The 27,577-nt window shown below is 38.2% G+C and overlaps 1 protein-coding gene across 1 annotated transcript; it reads right to left on the bottom strand.

The window, feature by feature from the left end:
* Positions 1 to 863: 863 nt before the first annotated feature.
* Positions 864 to 24,567, bottom strand: C7 (complement C7). The gene is made up of 18 exons (XM_068177056.1): positions 24,366 to 24,567; positions 24,012 to 24,067; positions 23,222 to 23,294; positions 22,142 to 22,283; positions 21,198 to 21,339; positions 20,265 to 20,403; positions 19,506 to 19,628; positions 18,104 to 18,347; positions 17,347 to 17,460; positions 16,759 to 16,925; positions 15,523 to 15,751; positions 14,776 to 14,947; positions 14,322 to 14,409; positions 12,999 to 13,131; positions 12,240 to 12,431; positions 9,880 to 9,976; positions 4,503 to 4,687; positions 864 to 2,561 (listed from the first exon to the last, which is right to left on the bottom strand). Exons 1-18 carry the CDS (start codon positions 24,369 to 24,371, stop codon positions 2,374 to 2,376), a joined length of 2,490 nt encoding a protein of 829 aa, XP_068033157.1. The 5' UTR covers positions 24,372 to 24,567; the 3' UTR covers positions 864 to 2,373.
* Between the last annotated feature and the right edge of the window lie 3,010 nt (positions 24,568 to 27,577).

Genomic DNA, 27,577 nt, shown 5'->3' with positions numbered 1-27,577 from the left:
GTCATATTCCTTTGGAGAAAACTTCTACCTATTCACCTTACTTTTCCTCTCATGCAGCATTAGGGAGCCAGCTAGTTGGTTAAAAAACAAACAAAAGCCCATAATGTCTATTCTAAAATGTTGAAAGATGTATTCAGGTTTTCAGGAGGCGTGATGGAACTGAAATGCCCCTGATGTGGCAGGGAAGTCACAAGCCAGGCAGGGAAAGGTATGTGGTATCACAGTAGGAAGGAGAGCAGATCCTTGCTGGACACCTTCAGTCTGGCAGCAGGAGGGAATGTGCCTGTGAGCAACCCACAGAGAAGAAGCTGACTGGGCTTAGAAGTAGGAGGGGTAAAGATGGAGTGGGTAATTAGAAAGAAAAAGGAAAGAGAAAAAGTATTCAGATAGGTCAGATAAACAGTGAGATGTCAGGGACCGCATGAAGCATCTGAAATGCAGCCTTCATTAATATTTTGGCTGCCTTATCTCAGACTAATTTATTTTATGGACACGGAGAGCTGTTCCTGCTGATGTATTGAGATGATTATCTGGCAACTTTATTGTTTTTTGAAACAGGAATTCTCAATGTTTCTTGAGGCTCACTTCCCTATGTTTGAAGACATGAATCACCAAGTCACCATATCTCTGTGCTATCTATCAGGAAATTTCCAGGCGATTTTTTTCTTGCCTTGAACTGATATAGAAGCTATTGCTACCCTGTAGACTCATGGTCCAATCACATGTTTTATTAAATACCACAAGAAAAAGGTTAGAAATTGTGGACAAGAGACTTGAGAGTAACCAAGTAAGCAAACATCTGGGTGCTCTACAAATTACTACTTATTACTCCAGAGCAAATTATAAAGACAAAATATCTGACCAATTTTATTTGGATTTTATTCTATTTATTTTCATCTGTATGCTACTCACAAAAATTTATTATTTGCTCAAGAAGAAAAAATACCCAAAACCCACAACCTGATATTATTTCCCAGACATCTGGAAAAGGTTATAAAGGTCAGGAGGTCCTTTCAGTTAGTGTGTGGCAACCTTCCCCTCCAACATGGCTACCTGCACAAGAGAGAGTCTCCAAGAAAAGCCACTCCTATTCTGGTTTACTCTTTATTGCCAGCATTAAAGAAAGCAAAGCTTTATCCAACTGAGGGTAAAGTTTATGCAAGGAAACTACTGGTAGAAACGTAATAAACAAGAGAGATGTTTAATCTTACTATATTACTGATAGTAAGAAATAAAATCCGTTGCTTTAAAAGCATACATACATATCATACGTGCTGACAGTACTGTACTTGGTTGAACATCCACTTACTATCCAGCCCTTTGTCTTTGTTTGCATCCAAAAATAGTCAGAAGGGATGGGACTGCCAGCACGGGTACCTGAATGGACTTGAAATATGTAAGCAAAGTTGTCATGGTCCAGCTATGCCAGAGAGAATGCTTAGCTCTGTAAGGAAAGAGTGTAGGACACTTATTTTATTCAGGAATAATCTTTGAAGATTATCTAATGGTATCTCCAAGGGGACTGCATGCAGAATATCTTCATTGCTGTAAAGATGTGTTTTCTCAAATAGCTGCCTTTGAGAAAACTTTGCTAAGGCAGAAGACCTCTTTGTGCAACTGTCTGTAAGAAACCAGCCTTGGCACGAACATAAATTCATGTGACAAATGTAACTGAGTTACCTGTGCTTACAGGTGTAGCTCATTGCAATAATATTAATAATAATAATGACAATGTAAAATGGTGATTTTTCATGAAGTGGTTCTGTGTATAAGAAGCTGCAAGTATACATGTATTCTTATTACTTTAATATGGCTTTACTATTAATGCACATTGTTTTGACGTTTGAGTGTCAGGCTCAACAACACATTCAGTTCTGTGCAGACTGCTCAGCTGAGTAGTGTATGGTCGAAAGAAGCTGCTTTATTAAAAGAGAAGAATCATACCTGTTACTGTGTAAAGCTTAGTCTGTATGTTTTGCTAATCTAAATCTATGCAGTGCAAGCATATGTTTGTGTGGCTTTAAGAAAAACATATTGACAATGTCAGACATGGTAATCCATCACTATAATAGCTACTTTGGCAATCGCAATTCAGCAATACTTCTTAATTCTGATGGAAATATGAAGTAAATCTGCCAGTGGTAAGGCTGGTGCCTAAGCAAGAGCTCTGTTGTGAGCAGTCGTGGCAAGTGCATCTCGGTCTAACAAAGAGCCTCAGGCCTTTGTTAGACCAGATGCACAGTCTCATCAGCTGTGATGGATTTCACAGCAGAGCTTACATTTGGCAGAGCAAAGTTCAAAGTATGTCCTGACCAAGAGCTGACACATTTTGACATATCCTCCAGCAATAAGCAAAATAAAGTGTAACATATCTTATTTACTCTGTGTATCACAGGGCCTTATGCTGACAAGGGTGACAGTCTCCCCCCGGCACATGAGCAGCCCAACTTCGCACTCAGTCATGGTCCGACGGGCAGCAGAGCCACTCACTTCAGCACAGACCTGGGCACCTCCCTCCTCACACAGCCCATCTTCATCACAAACACAGGTGTTGGATGGCACTAAGCAAAAGCACAGAGGAAGAACACTCAGGATAGCAACCAAGTCACAAAAAAAAACCAAAAACCCAGACTAAAATGTTTCAAGGAAATCTATAAGACTGAAAGCAATTTTCTGGAGGGTGCTCAGCTTTCACAAGAAAGACATGGACCTGTTGGAGCAGGATCAGAGGAAACCACAAAAATTACCAGAGGGCTGGAGCACCTCTCCTACACAGACTGGCTGAGAGAGTTACTGCTGTTCAGCCTGGAGAAGAGAGGGCTTTGGGGAGACCTTATAGCACCTGCCAGTACCTAAAGAGGGCTTATAAGAAAGATAGGAACAGATGTTTTAATAGGGGCTACAATGCTAGGACAAAAGATAATGGTTTTAATCTAAAGGAGACAATATTCAGAGCAGATATGAAGAAATTTTTTAGGATGAAGGTGGTGAAACACAGGATCAAGCTGGCCAGAGAGATGGTTAAGGCCCACCCCTAGAAACATTCAAGACCATGTTGGACAGGGCTCTAAGCAACCTGATCTAGTTGAAGGCATCCCAGATGATTGCAAGGGGGTAGGATTTTTACAGGTCCCTTCCAACCCAAAGCTTCCTGTCATTCTTTCCTTAACCTAATTCCCTAATTCTTTCAGTAACATTAGCTGATATTCAGGCTCAGTGAAAAAACTAGAAGTGGAAACAAATTGTGCACTGCTGGACCTTCCTCTGCTTGGAGAGGCTGATCATGCTTGCAGGAAAAACTTGCTCAAAGTGTCTCAGATGAGGTACTCAAAGCCTTCTCTGATATTAATTCTTGAACTGGTCCATGTATCTACTATTCCAGAGCTCAGGTAACTTGAAAGATGAGAGATTTGTCTTTGGACACTAACAAACTGACCATGCAAACCATTACAACTGGTATCTATATTTTCATACAGACAGTTCCATGAAGATCAAAGAATCTACTCCTATAAGTAAATGTGTGTAGCAGTATCAGTGACATTCAGGTAAGAATATTCCACCTGATATTTATTTTTCATAACTGTGTCTTTTTTTTTTTGGTGTTGTATGCAATTTTTTTTGCCTGTGTTTGTCTTTGCTGAAGCTCCAGACAGTTTTGACTTTGTTGTTATTATTATTTTTGTCTGTTCAACCCTGCTAGACAAAACAGATGAACTCCTATCTAGTAATCCTTTTTCTTTTCAAATTTTGACAATAACCATGCCTCTAGCTTGGGCACTTCTAAAACCCTAATTTATTAGCTCATGTTTCCATTCCTGGCAACCCTTCATTAAATGCAATGTAGCATAGGACACTCAGGGAAAATAAATCAAGGATTTGAAAACTTCCACTGCAGACTGATTACAAAAAACAGTAACTATTTCTTCTGAGGGAAGAGACCTCACCTTTAATCATTATATGAGAATCTTGGGATAGACAGTGAACAAACTGTACAAACCTACAACAGTAACTGGCTTTCCCAGCTAGCATACAATAAGACTTTTAATTCCTAACCACAGGATCCTGCTGGGGAGACTGCTTGGCAAATTTCAGGAGAAGATTAGTTATTCCTGTGGGCTGTAAGGGTTCCTGCAATTGCTGTTTTAAGAAATCTGAACACATAGATACAGTGAAAAAGAGTATGGCAGGGGTTTCACCCAGAGGAGAAAGTGGACCAAAAGGATTATTCACTTAACAGGGACTAGTTTTTCCTGTACATAGCACATTTTGTTACAATATCCTGCAGGGCTGTCTTTCCATGGTGGAAGACTCCTGCCATGTTTGGATACCACACACTCGGCTAATGGTTTGAGCCAGCTTAGCAGTGCCTGGTGCTTCTGGGAGGGACTGCAGATGCCATACCAGGACAGACCAAGTGCCCAAATACTAATGTGTAAGTGGGGATAAAGATTTCCTTTTGGTCATAAGAACAATTTTACTTACAGTTGTGAAGAATCTCTTACCATAGCATTTTTCCCATGAACGGCACGATCCACATGGTATTTCAGCTGCCTGGGGTACTTTGCAGTTTTCTACATTAGTCAGAGAGTATTTTCTGCCCATGCACTCCAAGGCATGCATCTTGCAAACAGTTAAAGGTGTATTTCTCTTGGTTCTTTGATCTGTAGCACAAGTGTCCAGGGAAGGACTAAAAACAAAAGCAGGAATTGCAGTATTTAAACATGATTTATCTTGGTAACTCTTAAAAAGAACTGAGGATCTGGAAAACATTCAGAGTCTAGTTACAACTTCTCTGTTCACTTAGGTACCTCCTAAGTGTGCAGCAAAGTACTCCAAGACATAGACATACAGTCCAGACATAGACAGTCCAGACTTCTTCCGTTTACACAGTATGCTGTACCTCAGCAGAGTCAAGATCTGCCCCATTTGAAGGATGGGGATATTACCATCTTTTTGCCATTGACCTCAGCAGCAGTGAGAGAGAGAGACTTTAGTTAAAAGTATTTCAGATCTCAATTATTCTCTAATTTATGACACATGCATGAACATAAGTAGACACAGAAAACATTTCTTATACATATATGACATATACAAACGTGCACATAGAATATTTCAGATGTATTTCTTAATTTTAAGGTGTTCAAATGTACTTTAAGATTTTTATTCTGCTGTCTTTTAAAATGCTCAGCTTTTACTAAATAATACCTTATAATCGACCATCAGAAACCAAAGATATTTCTGGAAATACACATACATCTCCACAGAAATTTTAAGAAAAAAATTACCCAGAAAAATTGCTTATTTCTTGAAATGTGGGTAGAGCTTTAACACCTACATAAATGAGCTTTTAAAACTGGTAATAACAATTCTTGGACAACCTTAAATGGTATTTGCTTTGGGGACAGTTCCAGGAAGTTGCCATCATTTGTGTTTCATGCTCCAAGTGTAGGAGGAGAGTAAAATACCCTTCCATTACTTCAGTTCCAGGAAGTCGTTATTATTTGTGTTTTCTGTTCCAAGTGTAGGAGGGGGGGAAAAAAACCCCTTCCATTACTTCTGAGTTTTAATCTCACTCTCCTAGCTTCTCCACTTGTTCTCAAGGCAATCAGCAGTATTTGTGTGGAATGAACAAAAGAGTGACTATCTGGAGCAGAGCATGCCTGTGCTTTCCTGGATTCATTTTACAGCCAGGGGTAAGGGACTTCACAGGGTACCAGAGAGCAGAGATAGGCTCCCAGGGGATGGAGAGCTTTGAAATTCAGACACAAAGTCTAATTTTCAGCACAGCTCCTCATTTTAAGCTCACAAACACTTCCATTGAAACTTTTGGCATGTAATAGGCCAGTTCTGAACATCATCCACAGCTAAACAGGTACTTGGTGGGGAGAAGAGGGTGATGAGGTACAGGTAAATGGCCCTAATGAGGAACAGGCAAATGCCCCTAATGAGCTTCATGAGGCTTACTGAAGGGAAGGGGAATGCCTGTAGAAGGAGGGAAGAGAAAAGTCTAGTAAGAATGCCAGAACTCAAATCTTGCTGACTTAGTGGTCAGGCATTAAGGTAACTTTCTTTTTTCTTTTTCTTTTTCTTTTTCTTTTTCTTTTTCTTTTTCTTTTTCTTTTTTTCCTTTTCCTTTTCCTTTTTCTTTTTCTTTTTCTTTTTCTTTTTCTTTTTCTTTTTCTTTTTCTTTTTCTTTTTCTTTTTCTTTTTCTTTTTCTTTTTCTTTTTCTTTTTCTTTTTCTTTTTCTTTCTTTTTCTTTTTTTTTTCTTTTTTTGTTTTTCCCTGTATATTAGGAAGTGGGTTTTGATCTATAAGTAAGGCACTAAGAAAAAGAGCCTTCTCCAAGCTTTGGGAATGGTTCTTACAAAGATGACTTTGAAGCATTTCAGAAGAGTTGGCTTTACAGAATTTTTAAAATACCTGTAGCATAGTGCATCTTTAAGGTATTTAAAATATTGCATGGACTTCATTAGCTGAGCCTGAAAAGTTTGGTGCATCCAACAGTGACCAAATATTTTTATGAATTGTATTATATCTTCCACTTACATTAGCATCCTCAACCACAGGTTGAGGTCCCTTAACTGCTGTGCTGGGTCAAAATGACAGCTACTAAATCCCTAGTAAAGTCTGTGTCATGAATTTCCCTTAATCCTCTTTTGTTAATATAAAGAATGAGGTTAACTCTGTTATTCTGAGGCACAAGAGAACAAACCAAGAGATATATAGCAGCAGGCACCTGATAAAGGAAACAGGTGCACTTGTGTGCATTGTACTGTTTGGTCATCTGGCTGAACAGTCTCTAAGATAGTGGAGCTCTGAGTTTTATGTGAAAATTATCTTTACAGACAGTACTATAAGTAACACTCTCTGTTTATAAATCATCTTAAAGAACAAAGTGTGTGCCAGGGAAAACAAATGTATTTAATCTGTAATTAATTTTTTATTATATTTAAAATTCTTCAGATGTCTTCTTTACTTGCCTAAGTGATAAATCTCAATATCTGAGTCTTAAGGTCAAAATTTTGTAAAGAAGGCACCTTAATTTACCTAAAAATATTAAGATCAGACCTCTGCACTAATCTGTCTGCTCTGCACCACTTTAGCTACATCCAAAAGAGGAAAGGGAGCTGATTTAACCAGCTGCCAAAGTTTGAACCCAGGAGTTCAGGGACCATGTTGCCAAACTCCCACTAAAATTCAATGCCTCATACTGTCTTGAGAGTGATTTACATATTTGCTACAGCTGGGTCAGCAGAAGAAAGAATGTGTAAATCAACATGTTAAGATGCATAGGAAAAAGGATGGAGAATCTTCACTCATAAAGAAATTAATTATTTGCACTCATTGCTGAGAAAGTATATTTCCCAAGGTTGGGAATATCACATCAGTGTAATAAAAATTTTTAGAGTCAAGGAATAATCTTTGTGTAAAGTGAATGTGAGAAATTCAATACTTTTTACCTGAAAAAATAAGGTTAAGGATAAGAACAATATTTAACTAAAGCACATATTGTGAGAAATAAAACAATATCTGTTAAGTCCATAAATACCTTCACTACCTTTCACTAGCAATAAGAGGTAGGAAACTTTTGGTGAAAAAATCATCATGCTGGGAATGATTTTAACTTCCTGGAATTACATTTGAGATGAGAAGTTTTAATGTAACACAGTCCAAGAACTCTCAGGAGAGACATAGTTGCTTTGCAAACAAATTTCAAGAAAAAAAAGAGGGGATAGTACTTAAAAATTATCAAATCTCATGTTTCACTGTGGAGATAGCTCTTAGCTACTGGAGGCTGAGGTTCCATCTGTATTAACACACCATGCTCTAGCCCCTTCCGTGTGTTAGGGACAATTTACAGAGAGTAGATGGTGTCCCTCTTTGCCCCAGAAGATGGGGACTACATCAGAACTGGAACAGTCTCTCATCCTGGTCACTCCTCATCTGTGCCTGGGAATTATACAGGAACTGGCCCTTGTCAAAGGTCTACCAAGAACTGCTATAGCAATTTAGTGGCTCTACTGCAGCTAAATTTCTTTGGATCATTCCCTTGTTCTCATTGATGAGGACAGATGTAGCCTAAGGCACCCTACCACAAGGGACAAATTACCAGGCTGTTCTAGGGTTCTTGTGCTCTTATGGGCAGTCTCTGTAGCTAGTCTCTTGGAAAGTGAAAGGATGGAGGAGAGGTCTGAAACCATGGTGTTCCTGAATTACCATATGAACTCTTCTTGCTTCAAACACTCTTCAGAGAAGAGGCTATTGCTGAAAGTCACTGCCAAAACAATGCAAGTTAATTCTGCTCTCTGAGGAAAGATCAGACCAAGATCTGCTTACATGCGTTACTTCTACAGCCTTATAGCAGCCTGGAAGATTAGTCTGCTTTGACAGCTGAGATTTATCCCTCTATCATTAGATGCATTATTTCAAGACAGTGAAATGATGGCATGAGGTAACAAAAATGACTGTTATCTATATTCTTGACATTTTAAACATAATTATAAAAAATATAAACAGGCAAGTAGTAGATTAATTACAAATGAAGCTTCAATGCATAGGTAAATGGATCTCATTTAACCTCCAAGGTTACTGTTGGATTCTGCCCAAGGCTTCCCTAGCTGACTCCCCTGTATTCTGTGTAACTGACCTCAACACATACATAAACCAGAAAAGGAGTTGCTGATCCTTTTAAATAACTGTTGAGAGAAAAGAGCAGGACCAGATTACTTGGACCATTTAGGTATAAGGATAGGAATAGCATTAGATTGCAGCGTTATTACAAACCTGGCACTTACCTTTCCACACAGGACAATGGCCTCTGACCCTAGGGAACTACCCAGTGGATCTGCATCTGAACTAAGTTCACCAATTTTAATTTTGAGATGTTGAGAGTTCTAATCTTCCCTTAAAATCATGCAGAGCACTCTTGGTCTATTTGCCTGATGGGAAGTACCCATGCTCTGCTGAAAGTTCTACCTTGAAATCACCTGAAACATCTTCACAGTTTCTTCCTCCTACTACACAAGGCTAAGACATATTTGGTCTGTTATCCTGAAGCTTCCAAACTACTCAACCCAGTCACATAAATCTGGCCAGATTTCATATCTAGAGCCCACACCTACTTTATAGGAGTGACTTGATAGGAGACATCATCCAGTCTATGCAAACCAGCCCAGATGCTGGAGTCCTAAACTCATTGGCACATCTGTTCATCTGCGTCATTTGGTCTCAGGTGTCTTCTTGTTATTCCTCCATTTTTGTTCTCTTCCTTTTGTGTCTCTCAAAGAACTGAGAGATTTACTCATTTCCTTACATTATTTCTTCTTCACTGCTTATTGCAGAATACTGCAATAATAGGCTTAGATTAAACAGGAAACAGCAAACTCTAATCTGCAAGTTATGAAGTCAGGAAAAGTGACTGACTGCTCTGTGAAAACTGCTGTTTAAATGTGAGATGAAATTAGATTACTATGCCTTTCATAACCCCCTAGTGTCTTAGAAGTGAAAAGAAATCTGCTTTATTTCACTAGCTTATTGCTTTGATGGTTTGTGTCCCAAGGGCCTCTGTTCTAACTTTTCCTCTATCTTCTAAATCTTAAAAATATAATTTTATCTTTTTTCATGTATTCACAGATCAAGCAAAATTATGCCTTCACTATCCGTCATCTACCAAATTCCAGCACTGCTAAAACCCACTGACAGTTCTGACAAGGCAGGTAAGTAATGAAGAGGACATTGATTGAGATGTAAAGCAAACCAAGTACATCTCTTCCTCATGTAAGTAAAGTTTTCTCCTCTGTCAGAGACTGAAAATTTAAGAAATGTACTTGGTCTTGAATAAAATGAGAATCCAATTGCCAAATTGAGCCTGAACTTACCCACACTCATAGGGCATTTTGCACACACATTGTGACTGATATACTTTCTCCCATGGCTGACATTTAGGCTCTGTCACTTCTGTTTTCGCACTGGGCACTGAAGTAGAACAGACAGATATTGAGGGTCAGAAAAAAAAATCTGCTGTGAAATTATCGGTTGAGTTTAAAAGGCACTGAATTATATAGTCATGACATAAAGTCACATCCTACATGGTCATTAAAAGTATCTACTACAGGGGAGTAATCAACAGTATTAAAAAATATATTATAAACTTTGCAAAGTTACTGTTCAGTAATTTATCCATGGGTCACCAGCCAGATGGAAAGAGACAGGTACTATGTTAAACTTAAACATTCATCTCATTTCTGCAGTAGTTATTTGTTTCTGCTAAATTTAGCACTGCTGAATCATAGCTGGGAACACTTTTGTCATTGGGTTTCAGAATTACTGACTTCACTGTTGTCACTAGAAAAGCTAAGGATCCAAAACCCTATGTGAACCCAAATACCTTTATACACTGATGGTAATGAAAATTACAAGTTCTAGCATCAGTCCTCAGGTTGTACCAACTTTTAAAATAAAAATAATAGTAATTATTGGGGAATTTTAATGATTTCAGGTATACCATTCTTTAAGTAGAGAGTTGTACTCCAAATTTTGCTAAACATTTCTTTGTGGGTTTCTGTAGCATGTTAACAGCAAGACTTTGCTAAATCCATATGGACACAGTTTCCAAGGAGGTTTTATCCTGATTTTTTTTCAGATTTCCTGTCTGCTAACATGAAAATTTAGTACTCCAGATTATTGCCTTTCCTAAAAAAAAAAAAAAACCTTTCTTACAGATTAAGACTTGCTAAGCAAAGCAGACAAATTACCAGAGAAGAAGAAAAAAAATAAAAGAAAAAAATAAGAATTACAATGCATTATGATACAGACAGCAAGCATAACCCTGTCTTCCTGCAGAGGGGAAATTTTTACCAAAAATTACTGCATTTTCTTTATCCTCTGGGTAGTTGGTTGTATAGTGACTAAACAATCCCATCCAAACATATGTATGCCACTGTGTCTGTAAATACTTATCTTCATAATTTTTACCCTTCTTATCTCATACTCCTTGAGTTTTTAACTGTTATTAATCCAATTGTTGTTATTCATTTTTTTAACTTTTGTACTAATATATGGGTTCCATACAGCCAAGCACAAGCTGGTTTTCTTTCTGATGGAAGCAATTGGAACTTTCCAATTATTTCTGAAATTTGAGAACATGATGTTAGCAAAAAAACCCAAAAAACAGATGAAAATCAGTCATCTAAACCTAAGTAACTGGTAGCAGCAGTTCAGCACTGCTGCTCTGGCAGTTTAGCAGCAGCAAGTCATTTATGTACAGCTATGCTATTCCTTCAGAAATCACTACACTTCCTGTTGATGTGTTTATGACAGCAGATGACTTACACCAGGAATCTCACAGGACTGCTGCCTTTTGAAGTCTAAACCTGACTGTCACCTTCCTCTTTCTGCAGTTGAGGCAATGTCAGCAGCACTGGCTGATAAGGAGAGGACAGAAAAAAATGTAGGAGACATGTCTAGTCTCCTGCAGCAGTGGCTGCAGTCACGGGTCTCCCCAGGTGAACATCTGGGACCTCGGGTGAAGATGTGGCATGATTGAAGCACAAGCTGCTTGGGGGCCTCTGTGTCACTGATCAGCATCACAACAGTTCTCAAGAGACATTATTGTCTGTCTTCCATGGCTGGAAAAGATGACTTAGAGCTGCTTGAAGCTATAGCCTATTTCCCTTTCTGCCACTGCCTACCTATATCAAAATAAAGCTTAAACAGCATGAACTGAAGCTATAGCCTATTTCCTGTTGCTTCCAGCTCCTAGATATTTATTTTGTATCAGCTGTCTTACTGCTAGATCAGCAAAAGCAGTAACCCAGCCCTGTCTTCCTCTTTCACAAGAGGCTCTGGTGCATGGAACAGCTTTCAGATAGAAAAACTCTTAAGATGCAGTTCACATGGTGTTAGTGTTACAGAATGTGTGAAAAGTGAAAAATATTTGGGTGGCAGAATAGACAGCATAAATCCCAGGCAATCTCTTTAAAATAGTTAGTGACAATATTCGATAGCAGTAAGGGAGTGGGAAGCAAAAAGCCTTAATGAAACTTCAATGAAATGTCTTCAGGCATCTTGTTTGAACAGACCACATGTTTTCTGTGCTTCTTGCTGGTGATTTAAGTAAGGCTTCTCTATCATTATCTCAGTAATATCTCTGTATATATCTAAACTACATAAAGCTTAGTTGGAAAGAGACTCCAGGAAAGAAAATCTTGCAATGTACTTGAGGACTGCAGTGGCTTACCTGGTCTCTTGCACTGGATAGTCTTCACATCAGGAGACCACTTGAGGCTGGGCTCACACAAAATGGAGTGTGCCCCTTCCAGGTGCATGCCGTGTGGACAAGACAGAGTTATTCTCTCACCAATCTCATAGACAGGTTTCCATGGCTCTCCTTGCAAACCCCCCTCCAGCTCAGGCAGGAGACAAGCAGTTTCTGTGGATTGAGGCATTTGAGACAGACACAGTAAATCAGTGGATTGTGTAAAGTAGTAGTGTATTTTATTTTCTCAAAAATTCCTTAAAAAATTGAATGGTGAGGTTAGCTGACTTTCCTGTAGAAACATATCAGTCAGGATATTTACTCACCACATGAGTCAAACATGCAAAACTAAGGACACAATGAAACTTCTCCTACGATCCTACTATCTTCTCCTCCTGCCTGCAGGTGCAGCCCTAGCTGTATGAGGGCTTCCCTCTCCTTAGGACCCATGTTTCTGTTGACAGTTCCCACTAGGCAACAGCTTCCTAGTAGAGGGATATCACACATATGGGACCCTGGTACACACAGGGATGGCCTTAAAACTAGACTTTATGGGTGTGTTTCTACGCCAGCATTACAATATCTGGATTCATACCAGCAGTCAGTTTAGACTAGATTGTATCTAGGGAACTGGGAAATACAGGTGTGTCTTCTCCCCTCATTGTAGCTGGAAAGCAGATGTTCTGAGATGTTCCATTGGAATTCAGAAATGAATTCAAAACAAGAATCAGTTAGACATACCCTGGCAATATCTCTCTCCAACTTGCCACTGTAAATTACTGTGACACTTAGCAACAGGATCACCAACAAGAGAATATCCATGTTTGCATGCATAAAATATGTTTTTCCCAACAGGGTATGCATTTTCAGCATTCTGAAAGAAAATGAACAGGTGAAATTTTGGATATAAAATACAAGAACTACCAACAGCACTGAACTCTGATTCTGGAATGCAGTAGCTGAGGACAGTGACAAGTAGTATTGCTACTCTACAACACAGTGATGAGAGAGTCTGGAATACTGGGGGCAATCCTAGTTATCAAGTCACCAAATGTGATCAAAAGGGGTATGGAACAGTGCTCTCCTGATGGTGTATAAACAAAGTGCAAATATGGCTGTTATCAAACATTAGCAGGGCAGGATAAGATCTTGAACAGGCGTGGGCTGGGGGGAGATCAGTGGAGACTATATGGCTTTGCAAATTTTTAGGATGGCATGTTATCAGCTTTCTAAAGGTTAACAGGGACTTGAAGACACAGGTTTTTCTCATTTTATATTTCACTGTCTTCTAAGGAGAGATCTTATGAAAAATTGAGACTACTCCATGAATCACAGGGTTTTACCTTTAGTTTGTGAACCAAAAATATCAACGTAGGAGACAATTATTGATTACAAAAAAGATTTTGGATCTTGCCATAAGTTGCAGTTGTGCAGAGGCAACTAATGAATTTTGAACTAATCTTTTTATCTATTTATTTAGTAAAGAGGCTTATGACAGCCTGATAACATGAAGGCATAATCCATTCCTCCAAGGGAGGAATTAGTCCCCCTTGTCAAACAGGCCTAAGCTATTGTGAGTCAAGTACCTTGCCAGGTCTTCATTACACCAGAAAAAGCAGAATAGGGAGTTATAGAGGGAAGATTCCTAAAATCTATTTAAAATTTTGTTATGGACTTCCTGAGTGACTGAGCATTTTTTCTCTCTAGTTTGTTGTGATTTTATATGTAATCCACGTGGCTCAGTAAATTTTTAATACATTTATGGAATAAAGGACAAGTAGATAACTTTTCTGTGTAGGTACTATGGTCCAGAGAAGCAAAGATCTTGTTCTGGTTTTGAGGGTGGAGCTTTTTTGGTTTTATCTAACTTTTAGTTTGAATAGTTTTGGATAGTGTCATGTAAACTTCAGACAGTGAAAAATGCTGCAAGAGTGGCTATTCACTAGGCCAGATAATAAGCTTGCCAAGAGAAATACAAATTTGCAATTGAACATCTATATTAACTGTAGAAAAGACATTGCAGATAGAGATAGAATAGATAACAGACCAATAGAAATAACTCACTTGAACAAATCCATTTTCTAGGAGAGGAGGAGGCGAACAAAATTCTGTAGGATTTATGGATAAATCAAAACAGTGTGGTTCAATCAAGCTATGAAGCAAACAAAAGTACAGTTTAGTTTGAATTTCGTCTTCTTTCCTTTCAAAATGCTACACTCCTCAGTGAAGCCCATTTTCAAGACTCTTATGTGTACATTTACATCATGAATATATTGAAATCAGGCATTGCCAGGCTATCCAAGAGAGTGGTAAATAGAATTCTGTCAAGTTTACTGGCTCTTACCCCATTTTCTAGCCTTATCTTCTGAGAGATTCAGAGCTTCTGAATTTCATTTTCTTTCAACTTAAATATTAAAGCTCACTAAGTGATCTCCTTGAATTCAATAGTTTATGTGCCCCTCTGAAACAAATTTTTAAACCTTTCAGCAGTTGTCTCCAAGTGTTTTTTATTACTTACCGAAGATGCTGCAGCTCTTCATCTTCACATGCTTTGCTTTCATGCTGCTCTCCCAGGCAGGCCTTCCCACCACCATGTGGGGAGGGGTTGTTGCAGGTTCTACTCCTCGATTTCCTTCCCCCTGAACAAGGACTCCAGGAAGACCAGCAGCTCCAGTGTCCATCAACAACTCCTGTGCAACATTTGGGAATATTTGGTTTAATGTGAAAACTACTCTCTTTAAACCACTCTCTCTTTAAAGCATTCCCTCTGAGAAGTTTTAAAGGCACAGGCTGTTCAAAGCTAGTGATGGCTCCAACTGTGCCCTTACAGAAAATTCCAGATTGCAATAATCTAATCTTCCATCTTTACCCGGCTTTGACATAGGTATAATTCCACAGAGGCTATATATTATCAGTGTCTGAGAGAACATAAAAACAGCTACCAGCTACTACTAATTATAAAATTAAAAAGTAATTTTTTTTAAGTCATTGATAATGAATTTAGTAATATGTACTTAGAGATGGTAGCATCGAGCAGTTAGTATTGTCCACTGTATTTAACACTAATAATAAAACCAGCTCTTTGCTAAGGACTATTTAGACATGCTAAACAAAGGCTTGGCATGACCCTCCCCATGCTGTTTGTTTGCAGTGATGTCTCACCCCAGCAGCCACTGCATGGGTGTCCAGTGGGACAGACAGATTCTGGTAGCAGGAGATCACGTTTTGCCACTTCTAAATTCTCACAGGTTTAAAGAGTGCTGACCTGGCTGATCCTGCACCAGAGTTCCCAGCTCACAAGCTGCTCCAAAGGTGTAAGGCTTGCAGTAACACACACACTGTGTTCCTTCCACGGCCGCCTCACCACCATTCTGGCAAGGCTGACATTTGCAAGGATCATTTTCAGCCATATATTCTTCAATGGCTTGTTTCAGGTAGTGCTTTTTGACTGAGGAACAGGGTACTTCCTTTACCAGCTCATATAATGGTGTTAGCTACACACAGTAGGAAAACATGCATATTAAACAGTTATGTCTGCAATATAAGACTTTAGAAGCACACTTCATCAAACAAAATAATTTGTGACATATGCTTCTGCCCATGGGAGTTAACACAGTAGATGCTCTAGTTTGCTAATTAGCTAAAATCTTATGTTAGTATTTAATATCAGCCTTTTTATGAAAAGCCAGTTCTGCTTAAAAGCATCCTTTAAAGCTATTGTTATATCAGTCATGTTTAAACATCTTTGAGCTGTAAAAACACAGGTGAGATAAAAGTACAACACAGACCACCAATGCATAGTAACTTGAATTCTCACCCAGTTGTTCCGAGCATAAAAAAGGACATTTAAAGAGCACACTATGGTATTTCATCAGACAGTGATCAAAGGTAACAAAAATTGAAACTATTTTGCCTGTAAATGTATTACTTTATGATATTATATGCTTTTATATTTAGTCAAAAACTTCCTAACAGAAATATTTGGGTTTTTTACCATTCTTGAGTATGTGGGTGGCTCCCAGAAGGGACATAGACAAGGTAGCAGTAAATAGGGCCATGCCCAGCTCTGAAGTGTCTGACTTGGAGTATCTCCAGTAATGCTAAACTTCTGGATGCAAAGTGAAGGAGGAGAGGTAAAAAGAATATGCAGAAGTTGGCAAGGGAAGTGGAAGCCACACAGACATGCCCAGATGTGTTTTGGGAAAGGGGCGATCTCAAATCTGTTCTTTCTCCAATGCTAACATGACCCTTTATTCCTAACCAGAACTCCACTTAAGTCACTGAAGACTGGTATTGACCTGTAATGGACTTAAATTTGTGATGCACCTGATCTTATTAGCTTCACAGCATTTTCTTCCTGAGCACTTTCCTTTTTCACAAAGTGATCTGAAAACAAAATGAGTGTAGATCACAGCATGATTAATCACCAGCTGTAGCTTACTAATTCCTCCTCTTGAGGTGATCCCATCTGTTCACCTCTGCTTCAGAAAAATAGCCTTACCTTTTTTTTAATTACTCTGGGATAGTCTGTCACTGATGCAGCCCATGAGGTGTACATCCGACTGTTCCCAGCAGGATTATCCAGGTCTAGATAACTAAGGCCAGCAACAGCACCTGGGCTTCCTCCTTCTATGTAAGGGTCTCCTTTAATTTTATTGCCAGTGCTTCCTACAGATTCAGGATGGGGAATACATAAAATGCAGGCGTTGCTATATTTACAAATGGTAATAGAAACAATACACACAAAACTCTGCTAGCAAGTAGTGAAAGGTCTCACTGGTGCAGTTCAACCACCTGTGCCTGGATCAAGAGCTCCTACACTGATCATACATAGGTGATATCTGTTTTTCCAGGTGTCTTGGCAGCTCTAACTTAGGGTGTTCAGAAAAGTGCCATTTACTGGGAAAGCATTAGCAATAATTGACAAGAGCCAGAGAGTCTTTTAAACCAGGCACTTGATGTCTGGGTTTAGCATATTAGGACAGAATTCACCAAAGTTATCAACACCTGCTCCTCATTTTTACAGCTATTTAGGATGAGATGAGAGATGGATACATGACGACTGTGTGAGTCACCATGGAACATTTACCTGAAGAAGTCAGAAGCAGTTCATCCAGTTTGGTGCACTCCTTCTTCTTCTTTTTCACAATAAGTGCATTCCAGCCTGATGAGGTACACTTGTACAAATCTGTTATGCTGACACCTGCATATAATCCATCCATTAACAATACTGTACACAGAAAGTGTGTTGGATTAATTTCCAAGTTTCCCACTGGCTTGAGAGGTCATGAAGTACTACACTTAAACTAGGAGGTAACTATCTAGCATTTGTGTGCTGTGGGAAGATCCACACATTGCTAAAGCTTATGGATGAATGCTCAGAGGTGTGAGGTGTATCTGGGAACAGTTTATAGTATCATTTATTTTCTCAGCAGTCCGTAATTCTACAGCACTGCTCCAACTGATTACCATTATAGGTGCCACTCTGGTGTTTGGTCTGTAATTTTTTCTGCTTTACACAGTTTTACCCAACCTTGATCTCCACGTAACCTTTAAACTTTAACATTGTTTTAGAGTTATATTCAAGTTCAGCCTGAGGAGGTCCTAAACTGACTATAATTTTTTATATATATACCCAGAGCACTGCAGGCCACAAACATGGATCTAGAACTAAATGCTGTGGTTTGAGCACATTTTTTGTGTCCTTTCTTTTGATCACGAGGAGAATGTAGTAACTTGTAGAAGTCCGTTACTTGATTTTAGACATTAGCTGGAAAAACATACATATAAATTTTTATTCTTGATTACCGACTTTACTTTCTGCAACAAACACTCTAGTACTTTACCTTCTGCTTTCATTTTGTCAGTATCAATATAAAAAATGACTTTGTAATGTCCTCCTAGAGACCCAGAGTGTAAGAAGTGTGTCCCAAAATGTTCAATAAGTCTTCGGTAGACGCTGTATTCGTAGACGACTGGAAGGTTGAACAGTTCCTTCCAGAAAGGCTCCGCAAGAGTGAGAAAGTCTGGACGATTGTTAATAAACTGAGCAACTTCCACACTGTTCTCAACAACCATCAGCTGCTTACTCTGGGGGAATAAAAGCCATCAATCATGCTCCATGTGACTATCAGAGTGGCTCCTAATAGCCAGATGACACACACATTCTATTGGCAACTAACCAACAGCTTTGTAGAGCTGTTAGATACGTCTAAGCAACACAGTAAATGCAAAAAGAACACCGTAAAGTAATGAGATATGGTTGGACCTTTATTTGTAATTGCTGCAACATTTTTCTTTTCCTCTTGTGTACTTGAAAACTAGCATAAGGACTAGTGAGATCTCACTCTTCAAAGAAAATGGTGGCTTCCAGAATCAGAAGCCTGGTAGAAGGTTAACAAGCTTTGTCTGAGAGCAAACCACAGCAGTACAGTTTTTCTTTGCACCCTGTTTTGTCTAGGTAAGGCTTTTGTTGTATGGGGTTCTAGCCATTTTGAGGATGCTGCTTAATTATAAAATCCAATATGCCTGTACAATACTGCTCACTTTAGACTCTCAAAGTTGCTTTTGAACTTGGTTATGCTGAGTCTCAAAATATGTCATTGCTGAGTCTCAAAATATGTCTGCTTGAGGGCCATGAAATGCATACATTTGTTACTTGATTTTATTTTCTCTAAGATAGAGGTTGTACTTCATAATTGAAAATTACTCTCAAATTATTTATCTAATGCTCCTTTTAAAATAAGTTAAAGGCACAAGCACTGTGACCGTCTGGCTGTTAAAGAACCAGATTTCTCTCTTAATGGAGTTCTACTAATGGAAAATGCATTATAAAATAAGTTAATTTTAACCACAGAAGTATTTCAATCTTTTTTCTCTACTATACTGACCAAGATGTACCAGGAAAAAAAAGAGCAATAAACCACTTGAAACAAAGAAAAAGATGAATCAATTATGAGGAGAAGCCAATGATTTCTTCCTTAAATAGGGAGAAAAACAGATAGTAAATAAATAAATTACTACTAATTAGGTAAGATGGAGGATGTAGAAACAGCAGCCAACTCCTCTGGATTGATAAGCAAACCAGTGATCTCTTTTTAAAGGTCTTATGGGATATTTACTATCATGCACTTTGAGACAAAAATGTCTTTATAAAACGAGTGTTTTCATCTCACTACAAGAACATATTAATAATATAATTAAAATATTTATTCAAAGTACTAAGATACAGGGACAAATTATACATACCTTTTGCAGATTTTTATTCTCTGTGTGCTTGTATTTGTTTGAATTTTCATACCGCTCTATGTGTTTCATATAAGACCATGTGCTGTTGAAAAACTCATAACTGAAATCATTTTGAACTTTAACCTAGAAGGTGAAAAATAGACACAGTATGAAGACCTTCATGTAGGATTAAAAAACTATAATGTATAGAGTAGAGCAAGGCCTTTCTGATGCAAAATAAGCTGATATGTTTTTCAGGCTGAATCCATTTTAGATTTCATAAAAAGTACTGCACACTATTAGAAAAGCAATGCATTCATATATATATATAAAGTATTTACACTATGCAGTAAAATACATTATGGATTGTTTGGCATGCTTCTGATAAATGTGAGACAAACCAAATCACTGAGACTGACTTCAAACAAAACATCTTTGGAAAATCTACACAAAGCATGTCAAAGCCCTGTATTTCACCCCTGAAAGCATTTCTTAAGGTGATTCAGGTCACTGCTTATGCTAAGGAGATTAGCTTTACATTCAATCTAACTGTGAGAGATTTAGAAATCACAACTAAAAAATTAATCTTTTTTTCCTTTTATTTTAGCAAGATACACACCAATTTATATTTCAAAACAATAAGCAACTGCACAGAGGGTACAGTTGTCAGTGAGCTGTGTTTATGGAAGCATACCTGCCAAAGGCCCCCACAAGCTTCATATCATTCTCCCAGTTTTAATCCTGATTGTAAAGGCAAAGCTATTCTTAATGGAAACATACCTGAAAATTATAAGCGAGAACACTTTCACTCAGCCTGTAGTATTCTCTCCTATCGCCACTAAAGACCTTTCTGCATTTCCCTCCAAAGCTTTTGGTATGAATGACTCTTCCCTTAGTCTCACCAGTAATAATATCAAAGCTTCAAAAAGAAAAAATATGTAATTAAGACAAAGACAAAAATTACAGAGCCATTATTTGCTGTATCTGCAAATTATGATCACAGGCTGATTTAACCATGGGCTTATCACCTGACAGACTTTTATATATGCAGAACTGCAGTATGCATAGCATGTTACAGCATTGAAAGGGAAATGTTGTTCTTGATTTGTCAACAAAAATTAACACGTCATTATCTCTACAGATTAAGACATTTATATCTATCTCATCTGATTTTAAGTTTTATTATTTGAACCATTACTGCAACACAGGAACAACAGGGCATCCATTCCAAAATGGGGGAGGGAGGGTGTTATTATATATGAGGTGTACTGCATAACAAGTGATGAATCAACACCAAAGAAACTTAAAACAATTATTTTGCTAGGTTGCAGTTCGGATATATAAGCAGAAATGCTTTTGAATTTAGAATGCTAAATTCAACAGCAATGAACAAAAAGAATGAACATTGCTGGCTCATTTTTTCCATGCTGAAGATCATATGTTACTAGTTGAAATTTTATTTAATGTCTTAGTAGCTGTCTTTCAATAGCAGGAATGAAACACTGAAAGCTTTATTCAGTGCTTCAGGTAAAAGGACCTGTACATCCTAGACTGAACCCCTGGCATGGTGGAAGCAGTTGTACTGAACACTTTTGCATATGGGATGTTCCACCATAAGCCCAGAAAATCTATCTGTACACCCAGAGCTTGCAAATACATAAAAATATAAGTGCATTTAGTACCAGTACTACTGAGCCTGGCACAGAACATTACCCTGCTCCTGTAAGTTCTGAATTCAGAGGTGTTTTGTCAATATCACATACAGTTTTCCTCTCTTCACATCGATCTTCATCTGCACCATCATCTTCGCAGTCCTGATCGCCATTGCACACTAGGGATCTGCTAATGCACTGACCTAAATCAGGACAAACATGCATGGGGAAAGAAGTGTTTGTTAGTTTAAAGATAGATCACCTAAAATCAAAGCAGAAGCCCTATTAATCCACTACATTAATTAGCATATTCACTCCCATGATGAACAGACTGTGCCCAAAAGGGCTTGTGAAGCATTAAATGTAGGTGTAAAGAAATAGCACATAGCACACTTGAGAGAGCCATAGCCATTCAAGGCTTGTGATGTATCAGTGAAACAGTCGACTTCTAGATCTGCTTCCTAAGCTTTCACCCTTTGATCCAAATCCCTTTGGTGATTAACTATGACTGGCACCCTAGTAGCACCAAAACATGTTTATCATGGTCCTCTGTGATAAATATCTACCTAAGAGATAATGTGCTCCTCTGTGAAGGTAATGGGAGCTGCTTGGATACATTTTATGGAGCATTAGTTTCCATGATCCTGGTCATTTCATATTTGGAAATAGCCTAGAACAGCTGCAAGACATCAGTGTAAGGTTGCATTCCTTAACTACATTTTTATAATGAAAAAAACTGTTCTCTGGGGCAAACAAGTAAGGCAGAATGAGTTAGAGTGGGTATCAGGGCTACAGCATATCATCTTCAGTGCTCTGCAACACTCCAGATTAAATTAAAAGCATGCATAGTCGAGGCTGGAAAAAAGGAAACATTCAGCTAAGTCAAATTCATCTGTAGATCAAGATCACTGCAAATACATTGCCCATTTACTGAAGCTGAAAGATAAAAAGGTTATTTTCTTAACTTCATGAGTAGAAAATATTGAAAATGGTCTTGGATGGTACCTGAGAAACACCTGAACCGATCACCACAGCCATCTTCTGTAGGGCATCCCCTTGTGGGGGTGCATGGTCTTGTTTCAAAGGTATGCCCAGAGCAGGGGTTTCCTCCATACTGGCCATAAACTGCCACTGTCCGTCTCCTAATCTGAATGCAAATCAAAGGAGATCTTAGAAAATCCAAATGTAAAGCCAGAATAGTTTGCTATTGTGAAGACAGTGCTACTACTCTAGACATTCACTATTTTTTTTTAAGAACAGCCACACTTGGCATTACCACAATATGGTAGCAAACTCTCAAGTTAATAGAAAGACAGCTTTTGTCTATAATGTCTTTAGACTGGTGCATGAGCTTGGCTTGTTTTGTTCAAAAATCAAATATGTAACTGAAGTCAAGAGAAAGCTGCTAAGAAATTTAAGTGGGTTTTTTTATATTTTTAATACGACTAACCATGCCTGATATGAATTTTTTAATGTTTTTCAAGGTGAACAATGTCATTAAGGAAGATGATAAAATCTTAGATCCAGTGGGCTACTTTTAATTTCTAAAAAAAGTAAGTACTGTCTCATTGCACATCTTTAATTTTGACTAATCCCTCCTTAATTGATGTAACATCAAAGTAAATGAGAAGGAAAATCAAAACACAAATGTCTTGCACATCTACAGAGTTGCATTGTAAAAATCATCAACTTATTTTCATTGAAGGTGACACTTTGCAAACAAGTTTTCTTCCTTTGACATGATGCCACTAATGAAAAATCAGTGGAATTGGTACAAACCAGCATCAGTGGAGGAATATCTGTGTTTACCAGACAGCTCAGCTGAGCTTTTTGAAACTATCACCAAAATAAAAAGAGCACAAATTATTTCACAACTTGAACATCATAGCTTTGAAAGGAAACATATTGGGACAGACTAGAGGATTTATCTTCTTAGTTCTTTACTCTTTGGCCTTCTTGTTCTGTTGGGGCTGTTGTCTGAGCACCTGATTTGAGGGTGTAATGTTAGAGTGGCTTCTTAATTACTGGGGGAAAAAGTATATGTTAATAAGGTTATGAATAAAGAAAAGATGTGTCCATCTATACCTGTTTTTGAGTACAGCCATTGCACTCGGACCAAGGGCCAAAAGAATTCCAGCGGCAGTGGATTGGAGAAGGGCTGCTCCGGTATTGTTTTTTGCATTAAAAAAACAAACAAAAACCAAACAAAACCCAACAGAAGAAAAACAACAACAAAAACCCACCCACCCACCACCCCCACCAAAAAAAAAAAAAAAAAAACCCAACAAACAAAAGAAAAGAGAGAGGAAAATCATCAGGGATTTCCATCCATAAGCATGAGTGTGAAACTTTACTAAAAGGCAAAGCAAACCTTCGATAATAATTAGGGGTATGACCAGGTTTACTATAAAACCACTTGGATTTGCTTTTCATATGTAAGAATTAAATCGGTCCCAGCTTGGCCTTTCTTGCCATTGGAAAGAAGAAATTAGACACATTCACCTAGCCTAAAGATCAGCAACAAAAAAACTGCCAGTTTCCATGGGAGGTTTTGGGGGTAAAACCTGTCCCTAGGACTTGGGCTGGTTTGGGGTAAGCTGAGCTGTGTTTCACAGACATGGGTTGCTGTGCCTCACACCACCACTGTGTACCCTCATCCACAAGGATGGCTGACTCCTCTGGGCAGAAGTTAAAGGACACCATAATGACTCACTGTGGTTGTAACTTGTGGCAGAGCTAGCTAGTCCTGACACCGAACAGTGCGTATTTCTCCCAGGAAATACACCTCATGACTCCTTGAAACCCTGCCTCACATCAAGCACCACGATTATACATGCTTAACTTTCAGCATGTATTTTATTAAACAAATATTCACCTGGAAAAAATGGGAAAGAAGCCTGAAATTTCCAGCAACAGAAAAATCCTCAGCACCTGAAAAAAAAGGAAGTAAAAGCAAATTTACTTAGCTTTGCTACTCTTTCCTTCCTTTTTAGGTCATGCAGTTGTTCAAGGTTTCTGCAATCTATACACTAGTCAGCATAAGAAATAAAAGGAAAATATCACACAGATTTTTCAGCTTTGTTGTGCAAGCTTGATTTCAAATTTTCTTCTTTCTTGCAATGCTGTCCAATTACTTTTTTCAGCTAACTATTTCTCCATATAAATTAATATTTCATTGCACTTTCCATATTCACTTCATCAGTACAAATTAAGTAAGCAATTTTCTTACCTTCATGTTAGACAAAATAGTCAGATATACAGCAATTACCAGGGAAAATGCACTTCAAGCATTTTCAATTCAGAAGCCAAAGGAGTCAGTCAGTCTGTCTGTTGCTGTTCATCTCATTCTGCCTTGCTACCCTGCTTTTCTTTCCCTAAAAGGGTTGAATATTGCCAAGGAATTTTAACCTTAACCCATCCAGTTTTCTCCAGGGACGCAGTCTGCTTTGGGAGCTTCTCTGTTTTTTTAAGACATATAAATCAAGGCTTGGATACATTAACTGGGGCTGGCAGAAAATTATGAGCACATACTGAAAGGAGAATCATTTTTTCTTTATCTTCTCAGAGTTTCTTTCTTCTGAACAAGACCTTTGAGGGATTCCACATGCACTACACCATGGCTGAATTCACAGCTGCAGCAGGAAGTACTGCTCTAGGATAAAGCTGATGTTGCTAAGGTTTCATTTTAAGCACAAATCTTCGTTCTCCACTTCCAAAGTCATGCTGATTTTTGTGTATCAAATTTCACAGTGAAAATCAGCTTATGAATCTGAATGCAAGTTTTGGTCAATTCTGGCCTGGTTCTGCATGTTTTTTGTGGAGATACTTATAAAGAAATAAGAGCAGTTAATTTTCCCTTTCCTTATCCAGCCAGGTCCTCTTATTTTTAGTTTTGATTTTTTTTTTCCACTTTTCAGAGCTAATCCACTGCAGTAACAGCATGAAAATGCCAATGAAAATGCTGGGGAAATTTACCTTAATTTATCCTAGTGTAGCCCAGATAAAGCCCTCATGGAAAAGTAGCACCATTATGTGAAGACGCCTCATATACTAGATCTCAGCTGCTACACCAATTTTGTACTGCTTTCACATTCCTCAGAAAACTAAATGCTTCATGTCATAGCATCACAATATGGTGAGTTCTAAGCCCTGCACTCTGCCGGCATGCTCTGCTTTCCTTAAAAACATGCCTAGATCTTGGGTCACACTATTCCACTCACCTGAGACATGCCTATGTCCAAACTTCAGAGCCAATTTTGATGAGCCAGAGACTGTCTTTGGGACTTTTCAGGTTTAGCAACTATGAATCTCTTTGATAATGTTATTCACAGACTTTCAACACTTCTGTACATATTTTATTGCTTTTCATCAAAATTCTCATGCTCCTATTTAGTTTATGACCAGTTTGTGCAACACTGACAGTGATCATTTGCCTATAAATGAAATTATTAAAACTGAGTTAAGACCTTAAATAGCTGGCCCAGAATACAGGAACTGCAAAGAATATTTTATCTATCCAGTATGTCTTAATCTTTCAGTCAGCTGTTTTAATGGCTTAGATAGCAATTTCACTTTTTTTAAGAATATCATTAGCTATAATAACCCTTGACCAAGATATACTGTAATTTGATCCCAAAAAAACATGCAAATAAATATAAAAAAGGACAAGTAGAACTAGCAAAGTGTGTGTGTTGGTAGGGATCTGGTCTCAATAGGTAGTCAAATCATTACTCGTACTGGTATCATATTCAAATGAGTTTATATTGATAGACTGTCTTCCTACAAAAAGTATTTCAGCAAGACAAAAATGTTACTCTGGCAGATGCTGTATAATAGTCCTTTTAGTACACATTTTCAGGTTTTTCAACCTAACAATTTTATCTTCTGTTCTTTGGGAATAGGACCCTATTTTTTCCTGATCCTGTCTTCAGAGTAGCAAAAGCAAAGAAACTGAAGCAACATGGTGCAAACCAGAGTGAGGATAGAGTTGGATTTGTGCTGCTCCTAGGACTGCAAGTCCACAGGCCCCATGGCACTTCGCTGCTTTGCAGTGGATGGGTGTTCAGTCTCTCCTCTAGAGCACTGGGACTGGGAATAGCTGATTCTTATTTAATTTCGTAGGGTACTTACAGCAGCTTTTTTCTGCTTAGGATTTAAGCTCTAAACCATTTATATAGTTTCCTACTTTTGTGTGTGTTATTGACACTTAAGGCAGTATGCAGTAGCATAAACATCTACTTACACTTGAATTTTGTGACTGTGCAACACCTAGTACAGTCACGAGTTGACCGACATAAAGTTCTACAGTAACATCAGTTATAATAAAAGGCCTGATTGGGGAGCTCCCCAATGACTTCCCCTGATGGCGGGGTAGCAAATGTCAGAGTGCAACTTACAGAGAAGTGGAAGCTGATTTGCCCTTACTGTTTGTGAAAATGGCATCAATCTAGTAACGATTTTACTGTCTCATCAGAAACTTTTGGTTCTTGCTAAACATTTCTTCTGTGTATTCATAAATAAACCTTTAGAATTAATAAAATAAATAAATTCTTTAGAATCAAAAACTATGTTTTAGGGGATTAAAAGTGGAGTAGTTTGAGACACAAAGGGTTAGCCATAAGCCAGGGCACTTTTTGTCTTCCATAAAATGATAATCCTACCACAGGAGTGATTAATGCAATGCTTCATTTGCTGGGCTAATGATATCCTGCTTGGTCTAGAGACAGCCTGAAATGATATTGTCTGTATTCTACTTCACACTAAGGTCAGCCAAAATATAATTATATCAATGATATTTCCCTGTAGACTTCTGGCCTTTTATAGGATTGATGCTAAGGTTACTCAATAGTTTACCAAGCTTTAAATAGTCTCATGTCTTCATTGTCCAAGTTCATTATGTATTACAGCCCTAAAGACAGTCTGCTCTGTGACTACTGCAAATGCCAAGGTTCCAATGACAACTGAGTGGAGAAAGAACATCCTGTTATTATGGTTTTGAATTGTGAAATTGACTTGGGAGAGGTTTTGTATTTGTTTCTGTATGCTAAGGCAATCTCACTTTCTTTTTTTAAAGCTTTTTAATTGCCTGTTTTGCTTTTAATGTATTTGCCGCATTTCAGGGATTAATGACAATGCCTTGAGATGTGTCTCCATGAAATATGTCAAATAGCATTACTGCTGTGCTAACTTTAATGCAAATTATTCTCTCTCAGGGGACCTTGTAGAAGGATATTGCCTTAGATACTGGAATTTGTATGCTGCAGAAGCTACACCAAACAAACAAGGGCTGTGAGGGTAGTGGTTTGAAAGAATTGGGTTAGAACAAAAGAGCTCAAGTTATTAGGATTCAAAACTCGAGAGCTTTAGTGGTATACTGGCAATACATGAGACTTGTCCAGTGCACAGACATTTCAGGCTGTATGTACACAAAGGTCATCCCTG

This window comes from Anomalospiza imberbis, chromosome Z (assembly GCF_031753505.1).
Source record: "Anomalospiza imberbis isolate Cuckoo-Finch-1a 21T00152 chromosome Z, ASM3175350v1, whole genome shotgun sequence".
In the NCBI taxonomy this organism is placed as follows: Eukaryota; Metazoa; Chordata; class Aves; order Passeriformes; family Viduidae; genus Anomalospiza; species Anomalospiza imberbis.
This window is presented reverse-complemented; position numbering and strand designations above follow the sequence as displayed.

What these genes read in the sequence shown, in the direction of transcription:
- C7 (XM_068177056.1), bottom strand. An exon ending in TTCTTTCCCATTTTTTCCAG is followed by an intron (nt 23,295 to 24,011) that starts GTGAATATTTGT and finishes ATACCGGAGCAG; the next exon opens with CCCTTCTCCAATCCACTGCC. An exon ending in TAGAAAATGGATTTGTTCAA is followed by an intron (nt 13,132 to 14,321) that starts GTGAGTTATTTC and finishes ATTTTCTTTCAG; the next exon opens with AATGCTGAAAATGCATACCC.